Source organism: Panthera uncia, chromosome X (assembly GCF_023721935.1).
Source record: "Panthera uncia isolate 11264 chromosome X, Puncia_PCG_1.0, whole genome shotgun sequence".
In the NCBI taxonomy this organism is placed as follows: Eukaryota; Metazoa; Chordata; class Mammalia; order Carnivora; family Felidae; genus Panthera; species Panthera uncia.
In genome coordinates, this window is record NC_064817.1 from 6,512,740 (window position 1) to 6,526,839 (window position 14,100).

Here is a 14,100-nt window from a genome sequence, read left to right on the forward strand (position 1 = left end):
GCTGGGCTGGAGGTGCGGGTCACCCAGTGGGCGACTGGAGGCTACCTCTATGCTCTGGGCGCTGTAGGAACAGGGGCTTTGTGTGTCACCGGTCCCCGAGATCATCTCTGGGTTCAACCAGGGGTATTCACAGGACAGTCTATGGTTGTTTTCATGGCTGTGCTTGATTATAGCCGGGGAGGGGGGGCTGTAGGGCAAAATCAGCAAAGGGGAAAGGCCCGGTCGTTAGAGCCTCAGTGCTGGGGGTTTCACTGGAGGCTGCTTCCGCCGGCACCCTCTGTCTAGCTCGCTGTCAAAATTCCAGACCTTTAGAGGGAAAGCGGGAGTGTGGCACAAATGACATTATTTGGACAGCCAGTGTACACACAGTGAGCCATTCTTACCACTTCGGGGATGGTGGGAACCCTCTTGAAGTCCAAGTTCCCAGATGCAGGCCTTCCCAAGGAGAGCAGTGTCCGGCCTGCAGTGGTAAATCTTTTCTGTACAGGTGCAAAACACATGCCTTGAAGTGATTCCGTTCGAGGGGTGAGGGAGTGGGGGTGTTTCTACACCAGCTCCTGAGAGCCCTCGGGTCCTACCTGCTCCCAGTAATGTACTTCGGGCGTGCCGTGGCTCCAGGGCCACTTTCGGGGGGCCTGAAACAGGGGTCTCGGGCATGGAGATACTGTCGGAAATCGGCTGCAGCTTATCGGAAGGGTTTGAGGGGTACGGGTAGCATCGGATGCAGTCGTTCTTCTAGAAACTGGGTGAGGACAACAAAGCCTATACAGGGCAGTTCACGTGCCTGTGGTCATGCAGTGGTTTTACAACTGTGGGGGAAGCGACCAAAGGCCGGTCTTCCCTAGAACTTCCTTGGGGTGTGACAGGAGCCCGACGCGGGGCTCGAAACCATGAGCCGTGAGTTCGTGACCTGAGCTGAAGTCCGGCGCTTAACCGACTGAGCCCAAGGCGTCTGGAATCTTGAAGCATCAGAGTAGCTAATTACTTGCAGAAACTCTTCTGATTGTAGGATATTATAGAAACCTCAGTGTGTGTGTGTGTGTGTGTGTGTGTGTGTGTGTGTGTGTGTTAGAAACTACCTTTTCAATTTTCCCAAAGCTTCCAGGTCGAAATGTTGCTAGTGAGGTCCTTTAGTTGCATTTTTAGGGTCTAGTCCATTCATCAATTGATGGACCTTTGGGTGGTTTTCACTTTTTGGCTGGTGGGAATAATGCTGTTGTGAGCATTTGTGTGTTTGTGGACGTGTTTGCAGTTCCTTTCCATATAAGCCTGGGAGTGGAATTGCTGGGTCATGTGGTGAATCTGTGTTTAACCTTTTGAGGTGCTGCGAGACTGAAACCACTTTTCTTAACTTTTTATGGAAGTAAACATCTATCTATAAGAATGCAAAAAGTGTAAGTGTGCACCTCCACGAATTTTTGCAAAGGGAGCTCAACTACGTAACCAGCAGCCAACTCGAGGAACAGAATGTGACTGGTCCCCAGAAACCTTCTGTGACTTCTTCCAGGCCCTACCCCTACCCCTAGAGGTATCTGCTATCCATACTCTCACCACAGATTAATGTTGCTGGTTTTGAACTTTAATACATTTTTTAATGTTGTATTTATTTTTGAGAGAGAGAGAGAGAGAGAGAGAGAGAGAGAGAGAATCCGAAGCAGGCTCTAGGCTCCAAGCTGTCAGCACAGAGCCCAATGCGGGGCTTGAACCCACAAACCGGGAGATTGTGACCTGAGCTGAAGTTGGATGCTTAACCGACTGAGCCACCCAGGTGCCCCTTGAACTTTGTATAAATGGAATCTTTTACTTCCAGCTTTTGTTCTACATTATGTTGTAAAATCTCTGTCGTTGGGTGTAATTACTGATTGTTCTCTTTGCTCTATAGCAGCAAACATTTTCTTTTTCTTTTAAAAAAATTTTTTTTAACATTTATTCATTTTTGAGAGACAGAGACAGAGCATGAGCGGGGAAGGGGCAGAGAGAGAAGGAGACACAGAATCGGAAGCAGGCTCCAGGCTCCGAGCTGTCAGCACAGAGCCCGACGCGGGGCTCAAACTCACGAACTGCGAGATCATGACCTGAGCCGAAGTCGGACGCTCAACCGACTGAGCCACCCAGGCACCCCAGCAAACTTTTTCTATTAAGGGCCAGATAGTGAATATTTGAAGCTTCGGGGGCCGTGTGGCCTCTGTCAGAACTACTCAGCTCTGCCCTTGCCACATAAAAACAGCACGAGACAATACACAAATTAACAACTGGGGCTGTGTTTCAATAACGCTTACTTTGTGGACACCGAAACTGAATTTCTTACAATCTTCGTTTGTCACATAATATCATTCTTTTGTGTTTTGATGATTAAAAAAATGTAAAAGCCATGCTTGGCTGGTGAGCCGTGCAAAAGCAGGCGGTGAGCTGGACTTGGGCCACGGGATGATGCATTTTGCCAGCGCCTGTTCTGTAGTGTTCGATTGTGGGACTAAGCCCTGATACATTTTTCTCCTCTACTTGGACGGGCTTCTGGGTGCTTTCCCACTTGGAGCCATTACGCGTGGTGCTGCTGTCATGTTTTACATCCACACGTAAGACGTGGTTGAAGACCTTCCACCTGTCCCCTCCTCTCTCAGCCTGGCTGTGACCCGGCCGTAAGAGCCTGGCAGTTCTTTCCCAGATCAGACCACGTTGCCTTATTTGCCGACTTCCCTGTGAGCGAATTCCCAGATGACTTGGGCGGATGGAGCGGAGACTCGTAACTCAGATTAAGAGGTGAAAACCCTCCAATCGGCGAGGAAGGCTGGTCCCCACGGGGGTGAGTACCCCAAGGTTCCTCCTGCAGTGTGGACGCGCCAGAAACTGCCACTGAAACCTCCCGGGCTCATGAGCCTTTCTTTCCAGCAGGCTGTCCTTGCCACCTTTCTCCTTTCTGTCCCCTTGGAGCGACTGAGCTGACACTCAGGGCTTAGCAAATGTTTCCTATGAAGGGCCAGTGGGGAAGTGTTTTCAGCTCTGCGGGCCTTACCGTCTCTGTCGCAGCTGCTGCACTCGGCTGCGGTAGGGCGAAGCAGCCCCAGACGGGGGGTAAAAGGAAGGCGTGCGGCCATGTGCCCTTAACACTTTATTTACAGAAACAGGCGGTGGGCTGGATTTGGCCTGCGGGCTGTGGTTTGCCAGCCCTTGCTTTGTGCCCCGAGCGTTCCTGGGCCCGAGCTAGCTCCCAGACCCCTGTCCGAGGTACCGGAGCTACCAGCAGACCTTTACCTACCAACGGGAGTCAGCAAAGAAAGCATCGTGATCCACTGGGAGAAGGACAGAGATAAGTAGGCGACCGAAATGCCCATCAGCGGATGAATGGGCGAAGGCGACGTGATGTGTACCTACAGTGGCGTTTGAAAAGGAGCCCTCCCATGCGCAGCCACACGGATGAAATAAGCCAGTCACAGAAAGACAAATACTGCATCGTTTCATTTGCAGGGAGTCAGACTCACAGAAGCAGAAGGTAGCAGTGGTTGTCAGGGGCTGGGGGGAGCGGATATGGGGGGGGGGTTGTGTATAAAGTTTCAGTTACGGAAGACGAAAAATATCTAGAGATCTGCTATACAACATTCTGCACAATAATGTGCTGTGCGCTTAAGATTTGTTACGAGGGTGGCTCTTGTGTTGTTACTGTTTTAACCATCATTTGAAAAAAATAAGAAAAACCGAGCGTGCTTTTGGGTTGCCAAGGAGGAAGCCCTCAAATCCCTCTGGGGAAATTAGTGCACGTTGCCCAGAGAGAGTGAAACAGAACAGGATTCTGGAGGGTGAATAGAAGCTTTCCAGTCAGAGGGCAGGAAAGCCGTTCAAGGTAGAGGAAACGGACGCTCAAATGTATGGGTTTCTGCGTGACGTTTTTGGTCAGACATGCTGATAATCCTTATTAGCCTAGGATAGGGTGTTCTATGTTCAGTCAGGCCTTGGTTATACCTGGGTCAGAACCCGTCATTCTTCATCTCGATCTGGGTGATTTCCTGCCTTCATTCACCTTTTGGAGAAACCGTTTTGTTATTGCCGACACCCAACTATGCAAAGTGCGGGTTTCCTTAACATTTTACAGATCCCTGTTTTGAGGGTGAGCCGACCCATCCAGAGCTGTGTTCAACATCGACGTCCTAAGTTATGTCACCGAGAGTGTCACAGTCAACACATGCTTGTGTTCGTTGGGCCCTGGGTGAAGTGAGTTTTACTGGACACGGTCCGTTGTTGTCATCTGCTGTCGAACACTTTGACCCTAGCCCCTTGGAGTCCTACCAGAAGACCAAACCTAGATACCTTCTAGCCTTAAAGGACTGCATAAAAGATCTAGGTGCCCCATGTGTCTTCCAGAGCCCCTTTGTAGGTAAACAGGGTCGCGTGGGAGAGATGTTACTTTGTCAGGCCGCGGATGCCTCTGGCTGGAGGCGTTTTATCAGCCGGTCCTCATCCTGTCCCGTCCCCGGGGCTGGTCTGCGATGCCACAGCTCGCTTATCTGCCTCATTCCTCCTCTCCCTCGAGCCCAAGTAACAATGTTAAACACTGTTAGGACGCTGCCACGTGACAGGCTCTTCAAAAAACCCGGTGGCTTGGAACAATAACCGTTTATGCTTCTCACAGTCTGTGGGTGGGCTGGGTGATTTGATTGGGCTAAACTCAGCTGATCTTGGCTGGGCTCGCTCATCGATCTGTGCCTGGCTGGGCCTCGGTGACCTAGGACGGCCTCAGCCAAGATGACCCAGCTCTCCATTCCGTGCGGTCTCTCAGCTTCCAGCATTCTAGCCTAGGCTCCTTTCCGTGACAGAGGTGGAGGTCAAAAAAAAAAAAAAAAAAAGCAGAAGCTTCCTCACCTCTTGGGATCTAGACTGAGCACACGTGCATGCTGTCACTTCTGCCACATGTCACAAGGCCGGTGCAGAGTCACTGGGTGGAGAGATGGACTGCACGTCTTAACAAAGAGGACCTGTGAAGTCCCCTTGAAAATGTGGTAGGTACACGGAGGGGTAGAGAATATGACCTTTTTCGCAGTCAGCCCACTGCGTAGATCAGGGATCAGCAAACGCTTTCTGTACGCGGCCGAAATACTGAACATTCTAGGCTTTGTGGGCCATACTGTCTTCGCCATGACCGCTCAGCTCTTGTGATGTGAAAACAGCCATAGACCCTACCTAAACGACTGGGCATGGCTGTGTGTGCTGAGCCCTGACCTAGATGATCCAGACCAAGTAGGAATCTCAGATCCAGGTTCCAGGATGTTGTCCTTCCTGAAACCATGGCCTTGAAGCCATAAGCATAGGTGTCACGTGCCAGCAGAAGCACTCTTCTTGGAGAGAAGAAATGAGAACAGGTGAGAGGAGCGGGGCTCCCCGCTGAGGTACAGATGACTGTTGGCATCCATTTGGGGCTATTCCTTGAACCATGATGGACTTACGAAGGTTAAGTTTATTTCTCAGCAAGTCCTTGGAGTTCGCTTCTAGTTGCTCTCATGTTTGGCTGGACTCTCATTCCTTACCCATCCATGTCTCCCACCTGGATTCCAGATAGAATTCTTTCCATTTTTCTAACCTGGATGCCCTCTTCTCACCCTCCCCCGGACCCTCCTGTCTTTCCTAATAATCCCAGTGTCAGAAGTGACCTCACCACCTCCTTCTGGGCTCCCACAGAAGACCCCAACTAGATCCCGTTTATTTTCCTTTACCAGTTATGTGTCTAATTGTCACGACCGTGACCTACTCCATCAGAATTTAAAGGTGGTGACTGTTCTCAAGAGTGACTTTTTGATTCAACCCTGATTGCCTGGAGTTGTTGCTTGACTACAGATTTGGTTAAGCTTCAGGGAACACGGAGTCCCTTTTTAATAGAATGTTCGAGTCTCTGCTCTCTTATTTTTCCCATCAGAGATTTTCTTTGCCACATATAATACAAAGCTGTTACCACCTTGTTTTTGTAGAAATGAGAATGAGATCTTTGCTTTCTAATTTCACTCCTTCCTTTTTATTATTGGTTGCTACTGACTTATGCAACATGATTCTTCCCTGGGTACCCATCAGCGGGTATAGTTTTCAGCTTGGCATAGCTCAGACCTCAAACTTTTAAAGTTTTAAAGCAGCCGAGTTGCACAGACGGTCAATAAATCACTCACTATTGCTACTTTATTGCTTGTAAGGTGATTACCCCACTTTGCCCATAGCGACTTTTCCATTTGATTAAAACGCAGTTAGTTTCATCAGGTCGTGGTTGAGTCCTCCAGATATAAAGAGACATAAAGCAATGAGAGACGCCTATGCTCAAATATTTTTATAACTACCCTTTGCCTCTTTAACCATCTACTCCAGCACTTTTGTGGTCCTCGCCCTATAATTCAAATTTCCATGCTCTTCGCCAAAGTAATTTTTATTTAGTGCTTATTCCAACCTCTTGTCTTTGTAAGAGCGCCTTATTTTTTCTGCTAACTGGTGGGGAGCATTGGTCCTGCTGCAAAGCATTTTCTACATCTCAAATGAGCTCCTACGTGATCTGTAAACGAGGCTCTGATGGTGGTATAACGTGGAAGGTGTCTTGGGGGCCAGGGTAGTGGGGGTGGAATTGTTATCTTAGGCAGGAAGAAGAGAAACTCCGCCCGGCTACCGTTCTGGCAGCCCGAGCCCTTTTGACTGTATTTGAAGAAAAATTAAAAGTGAGTGCCTGTATCCAGAGCTTCTGTGCCCAGGGGGCGTGCGGCCAGCCTGGCCCGGCTCGTGGCCTTTCTTAGTCTGTTTGGGCTGCTGTGATCAAGTCTCACAGACTGGGGGGCTCACAGGCAATAGACACTTTGGTCTCGCAGTTCTGGAGGCTGGAAGTCTGACGCCGGGGGGCCAGCCCGGTCGGGTGAGTGAGGGCCCCTTTCCCAGTCAGGACTCCTCATTGTGTTCTCACACGGTGGAAGGGGTGAGGGAGCTCTCCGGGGTCTCTTGTATACATGTATGTATTTATTATCTATTATTTTTTTTAAAGTTTATGTATTTATTTTGAGAGAGACAGAGACAGCACGGGTGGGGAAGTGGCAGAGAGGGAGAGAGAATCCGAAGCAGGCTCTGCGTGGGCAGCACAGAGCCCGACGCGGGGCTCGAACTCGTGAAACCGCGAGATCATGACCTGAGCCGAAAGCAAGAGTCAGACGCTTAACCGCCTGAGCCACCTGGGTGCCCCTGGGGTCTCTTGTAAAAGGGCACTAATCCCATTCGTGATGGCTTTGCGCCCCTGACCTAATCACCTCCCCAAGGCCCCACCTCCTAACAGCATCACCTTGGGGGTTACGACGTCAACATGTGAATTTGGGGGGGGGGACACAAACATTCAGACCGTAGCATGGGTCACGTGGCAGGTCGTCGTCTTCCCTTGTCGGTCTCCGTGGGTCCCCCCCCGCCCAGGGCCACCGCCCTCTGCAGCTCACCCTGGCTTCCGCCAGGTAGCTACTGGCTCCCCAGCATGCCACATCTGTAGTGACGACCACAGAGGCTGCCTGCCTGCGTGGTCTCCTTCATCTCACGAGAGGACCAGTCACTGGTTTGGTTCCAGGGATTCGATTGTGAGCGGCGTGCCTCCGCCCTGCTTCCCCTCCAGTGCTCTCGTTTGGATGGCTCCCTCGCTTCCACAGTACTTGAGGTTTTCCAGAAATGCGGGTGGCCATCCTCGTGATTTGCGGTTCTGCGTCTGCGCATCTGCCTACTCGCTAAAACGTACCTGTAAGCCTTGCCCCCCAGCCCCCGCGCGTGCCTCTGTCCCGGTTATTCACAGACGTGTGCGTGTGCAGAGTGGCGAAAAGTCCGAGTCCCCAGAGAGGTGCGTTCCCAGCCCCTCCGTCTGATTTCAGCTCCCAGACTAGAAACGAGTGTCCTTTGCCCGGACTGTTTCGTGCCAGGGTTTTCACATTTTTGTGCTCTTATTATGGGTAATTGTGCTGTTGGCAATGGCCCCGAGATGCAGTGCTCCTGGTGTTTCCATTTGGAAGAAGGCTGCAGCGTGCCTTGTGGAGAAAAGACATTTGTCAGACATGCTTCGTCCAGGCACGACTTGTCGCGCTGTCAGCCGCGACTTCAGTGTTAGTGAATCAGCAACATCTATTCGGTAAGATATCCTTAAACAGGAACACAGAAAACAAGGTTGTAGATTGACCCGTTCACAAAAATGCGACCTCGTTTACAAAGATGATGCTTGCGGGAGCCTAACCCCACCTAACGCTTTGGGACGTTGCCTCCGTGCTCACCAGTTTGGAGTTCATGGTGCCTTTATAGAACATAATGACCACGCGTGACAAAGGAAAAAGTACATGTGGATGATTCTGCCGTGTCTGTGCAGATATCTTGCATGATGATTTTAATCACAGGTTCTCTCTCCCAGGTGTAACTAGCATGGTCCATGCAGGAGCGATGAGTGGTTCTGGAAACCTGATGGATTTCCTCGATGAGCCATTCCCTGATGTGGGGACATATGAGGACTTCCACACCATCGACTGGCTAAGGGAAAAGTCACGGGACACCGACAGACACAGAAAGGTAGGTGGCGTTCCTAAAAGACATATTGAAGGGGGACGCTTCCTGAGCTGAGGTTAGGGTCACATGTCACGTGCTGGGCTGCGTTCTAAAAAAGAGAAGGGCTAGTGGGAGAGGCAGAGATGTGGACAGATAATGACGGTATTAGGTGCTCGGGGTGGGGGGCTGTGTCATACAGAGGTATGGTGTGGGGGGCAGGGAGGGGACTCCGGAACCAGACAAGTCAGGCACATCGTGCCCTTGGCCCCTTTAGGCGGGGTGACTTTTGGGGTGCCATTTCGGGACCCTGGTTTCTCTTCTGCGAGGATGGAGGTCATTCGGCGTGAACACCGAATGAGGTGTGTGTGTACGAAAGCCCGTATTTCAGGGCCTGGCGTCTAGCGGGCAGTCAGCACATACGTCAGTGGCCACGGCGAGGTGGTATCGGGGCCGTGTGATCATTCGGGAGGGACGGTCAGGGAAGGGTGTTTTAGAGAGGGTGACATTTCACTGGGGTCTGGAAGGATGACTGGGAGTTTGCTAGGCGGAGAAAGAGGAAAGGGTTCCCAGGTCAGGAGCGGCCCTTTTTCGAGTGGCGGAGGCATGACAGAACCCGGCGCCGTGGGTGGTTCCGGCGGCTCGGAGGCCCGGCGGAGGGTTCCCAGAAGGGAAGACCTGAGTCTGGCGGCACGGGCCAGGGGAGCCGCGCTGGGCGTGGTGGCCAAGGAGGCCGCGAAGAGGGGGTTGGGTTTCCTCTTCCCGGTCGCGGCCACGGAGTGCGAGAAAGATGCGTCGCAAAGGGAGACGCGGGAAGGAAGCTCGGAGATCAGCTGGGGGGAAAGAGGAAGCAGGTGCGACCGAGGGCAGTGAAGTGCGGGCGGCGAGAGGCTCCGGGTCAGGAGTTGTCAGGGGAGCCGCCGACGGGGATTGGGGGGGGGTCTGGGGGGGGGGCGGGGAGCGGAGGCCGGGACGAGGCCCCGGCCGCGGGTTCGAGGCCGCGGGTTCGAAGCGGAGGCCTCTGTTGGCGGGAGGAAGAGGGGAGCGGCCGGCGGTTCCGTGGGAGCCGCTCCGAGTGCGCGCCGTTGACGCAGCCCGCGGCTGGGGACGGTTGGCAGGTGGGGGGCGCCCTGCGGTTCCGGGGTGAGGTCGGGGCTGCCGGGGCGTCGGGGGGGGCCGAAGCGGCAGAGGCGGCCTGCGTGCGGAGACGGAGAAGGTCCGGCGGGGCGCAGACGGGGCGCCCGTGACAGACGCTTCGAAGAGGCACGTAGAGGCGGAGGAGGGGAACCGGCGAAGTGGCCGCGAGCGAAAGGAGGGAGAGAGTGGCGAGGTGGCGGACGGGCCCTCGGGGACGGCGCCTTCCCGGTAGGCGAGGAGTGTCCCGTCGCTGCACCGAGCGGCGGGAGAAGGGGAAGAGACGCGTGTGGGGGTGCGGCGGGGTCAGAGGACGGCCCGGCCCCTTGGCCCCCCGGCGTGGAGGAGCGCGGGAGACGCGGCGGCCGGACTCCGGCCCTCGGGCCCTGTCGGGCACCAGAGTGTTCCCGGAACGCGGCCACGCACGCCGCTTCGCCCCTTCGCGTCTGCGTTCCTCGCGGCTCCTTTCGTGCCACCGTCGCACGGCCAGGTAGTTGTGCCAGAGGCCCGCCGGGCCGCGGAGCGCACGGTCTTTCCAGAAGATGCTGTGAAGGGTGCCGAGAGGAAGGCGTCCCAGGAAGGCGGGGCTCTGTGAAGGGGGAGCAAAGGTGATCTGTGCGGCTCATTCGGAGCTCTTACTCGTAACGTTCACCCTGGGAAAGAAGCAAAGGAAACGAACTCGTTGTTGAAGGGGTTCTTTGGCGAGCAGACCTTACAGTGTAAGTGAAAGCAGGAATTCTTGTTTTTATTTTATTTATTTTTAAATTTTTTTTAATGTTTATTTTTGAGAGAGAGAAAGAGAGCACGAATGGGGGGCGTGCAGAGAGAGAGGGAGACGCAGGATCCGAAGCAGGCTCCAGGCTCTGAGCTGCCAGCACAGAGCCCGATGTGGGGTTTGAACCCACGGACTGTGAGATCATGAGCTGAGCTGAAGTCGGATGCTTAACCGACTGAGCCACCGAGGCGCCCCTGTCATTCCTTTTTTTAAATAAGGTTTATTTCTTTATCTTTGAGAGAGGAGAGAGCACACGTGCGCACGAGCAGGGGGGAGGGGCCGGGAGAGAGGGGCCTCCAACTCCTGAGCTGTGAGATCACGCCTGAGCCCAAACCAAGAGTTGGATGCTTAACTGTCTGTGGCACCCGGGCCCCTACCCCCACCCCCCCAGCAGTAATTCTTATGGAAAGTGGTGACGATGAATTCATGCCTCCCTTCGAATGGCTTCTGAATAATCAAAGATCAAATCACACTTCGGAAGTTTTTTTAATTAAGTGATTTTCGGGGCGGGGGGGATTCTAATTCTTTGGAGACTGTTATGGCATCCTTGTCACCCTGTGATCCAGAAAGCCCATTCTGTCATCGTGCTGGGCAACCGAAAGGATATCGTCAGTGGGAATTTTGTTGCTTAATCACACTCATTTTCTTAGGGGCCCGTTTCCCAAGGAAACCGTTCCTCGGCAGGAAGCATGGGTTACAAAGCGTATCCAGATGAACCGCTGTGTCTTTTTGTTTCTAGATAACCAGCAAAAGCAAGGAGTCCATATGGGAGTTCATCAAGAGTCTGCTGGACGCCTGGTCAGGATGGGTGGTGATGCTGCTCATTGGCCTGCTGGCGGGTATGTGGAGGGCACGCGGCGGACACGTGGAGGGGCAGGAGGTCCTCCTGGGCGGAGCTGGAGGTACCAAAACCCAAATCGACAACTGTCTGGGACGGTATCCCGAGAAAGAAGCGATCCTCTCTTATCCGTCGAGGCTTTTCTTACTTGAAATACCAAGGAGCAAAATACACGACCACACGTTTCACGTGACGTGTGCCATCAGTAAGGCAAGACCCCAAGGCGTGGGCCCGAGTGCCGTCCCTGGAAAGCTGTAATTAGAGAGCTGGTAGCCGCTTCTGCACCGCACGGTCGTTCGTTGCCGTAGTGGATTTTATCGAAGGCACATAGTTTGTATTGTATGCCAGAAAGTGTGGGAGCACTTTGATCTCTAAAAACCAAACCCCATAGGAGGGAGGTGTTTACGGATACTGGCAGGCCCTGGAACGAATTGTACACATCCTAAAGATACTCAGGATAATTCCAGCCCCCCGCGGGCTGTGGACTAGGCCCAGGGGAGATACCTGCAGGCCGACGTTGTTGTGACCCTCAGGGACTCCGGGCCCTTCATTTTATAATCCCGTCACCCTGCTGCCAGCGGGAGGTGTCCAGAGTGAAGGGATGAGTATCTGGAGGGGACACCTGCCCTTTGAATGTCACAGGTACCAGCTCTCCGTGGAAATTGTTTCCTGAAACTTAGTTCCTTTTAGGAGGCTGTGAAGGTTAACGTCTAAGAATAAAATATCTGAGCACACTAAGAGATGCCCTTGATAGAAATCACCTGCCTGTAATATCATCATAGTTGTGGTTATAGGATCGATCAGAGGATCACTAGAATACAGGCTGAATGTGGTAAATGTTCTAAAAAAGAATATTAAGGGGGCGTAGATACACATTTTCCGATTACAGAGGATTTTGATTTCTGGGCATTCTTTCATTTATTCCATATACAGTTGTGGGAGAGGCTTGGTTGCCAGGGAGGGGCTCCATTGGCCTTGGCCTGTCCTAAAGAGCCCAGACTAGTGTGGAAGGGGGGGCTCTTTCCCTCTGGTCACGGTGGCTGTCCATCCATTTCCCTAATTTTAGCCTCCCTTTCCCGGGGGGCATCCCCTGTATAAAATGGCAGCGATGCCGGCGGGGAATTTGATTTCACGCATATACGGCGTTTCGCCACCAATTTGTTTGCTTCCACGAAGACCTTTGAAAGCGGGCAGGGTAGGAATTCGCTGTGAATTTTGACGTCTTTATGTAGAATAGGTGTAGGAAGCTGTATACTGTATCATTATTCTTGCCTTCTGGGAAGGACGAGTAAATAGAGGAAGTGAGGAAATCCGGAAGAGATACTCCAGCATCTTCCCAGGGCGCACAGCGCAGCATGGATTTATTGACGAACGTAAGAGCCCGATTGGGCTCTCTTTAACCAATCCGGACACTGCCCGGTTGGTTTCACTGCCAGCCCAATTTTTGTCAGTTGTTTCAGGAAGAATCACCTGGGGAATGAAAACAAAAATTCTGCCGCCTGGGCTTCAAGGAAATAGGATCCCTGGAGATGGTGCCCTAGCATCGGGTAAAGCCCCTCTCCTCTCTTTCTCCCAGCCCCCTCTACCTGCGGTTCTAATGTGCAGCTGGGGCCGAAACCCCCCTGGCGAAGGGCGATCCCTTGGACACACCAGCAGACAGATCTAGGAGGAAGGCGAGAAGGGGATGATACTGGCAGTGAAGGTGGCCTTGAAGGGAAAGTCAGCAAATTGTGTCCCGTTCACTTTTCCGTTCCCCAGTTGTTCTGACCGTGGGGGAGGACTCAGGGGTCCCACTGCCTGGCCTGGCCTCTCCTCAGCGGCGCCCTGGGCATCCTGTTTTGACTCCCATTATGGGGAGGCCTGAGCAGCGTCGCCTCTACAGGGCGTTTATCAGGAATCACCACTGGGTGTCGCCGTTGTTCCACCGAAGGAAGCTGAGCTGCACAGTGCGGGCCAGCCCGCCCGGTCCGCCCGGAAGGTTGGAGGAGGGATGAGGTGATCACAAATGAAAGAATAGTGACGAAATTCGGGGGGGAATCCTTGGGTTTTGCCCTTGGGTATCTACTGGACCCCTCCCTCACCTTCATTAGGTCTTCGTTCAAGTGTCCCCTTCCCTTGAGGCATTCCCTGACCACCTTTCCTAAAAGTCCTCTCTCCCTGTCTCAGCCTCGCCCCAGTATGCGTGCGTGTGCGTGTAAAACCTTCATTAGGACATAATTCACATCTTGTACAATTCACCTTGTTAAAGTATACAATCGAGTGGTTTTTAGCGTATGCAGAGTTGTAAAACTGTCACCGCTATTTTAGAACATTTTCATCAGCCCCCAGAAGACCTCCATACCCCTTAGCTCTCAAGCCCCAGTGCCCCCAGCCTCCTCCCAGCCCTAGGAAGCCCCGGATCTACTTCCCGTGGCTGTGCGTTTGCCTCTCGTGGACATTTCACGCAGTGGGATCCTACCGTATGTGGTCCTGCGGTTGGTTTCCTTCACTGGGCATCACGTTTCGGGGTTCGCCCTGTCACGCGCGTCAGTGCTTCACCCTTTTTTGTTGCCAAATGCTGTTCCATCGTGTGGATAGACCGCATTTTATTTCTCCGTGCAGCAGTATGGGCGCGTGGGTCGTGTCCACTCTTCGACTGCTGTGAGGAGTGCTGCCGTGAACATTCGTGTGCGAGTCCATGCACGGACTATGTTTTCCTTTCTCCCGGGTGGACACCTTGCAGATGGCTGTTTTCTAAAGTGGCTGCACCGTTGTAACGTGCTGGATTTTTCTCTCTAGCATGTCCCACCTGCTATCGGAGCCCCCGGTTTACTTACTTCTTTCGCCCAGTGTCTTTCCCCCC

The 14,100-nt window shown here is 53.0% G+C and overlaps 1 protein-coding gene across 1 annotated transcript in view; it reads left to right on the plus strand.

Moving 5' to 3' along the window:
* Positions 1–14,100, plus strand: part of CLCN4 (chloride voltage-gated channel 4) — a 60,308-nt gene that overhangs the window by 17,133 nt on the left and 29,075 nt on the right. Inside the window, exons 3-4 of the mRNA XM_049643414.1 lie at positions 8,384–8,538; positions 11,160–11,259. Coding sequence (XP_049499371.1) covers positions 8,395–8,538; positions 11,160–11,259 — 244 coding nt within the window. The 5' untranslated portion in view covers positions 8,384–8,394. The remainder of the gene's footprint in view (positions 1–8,383; positions 8,539–11,159; positions 11,260–14,100) is intronic.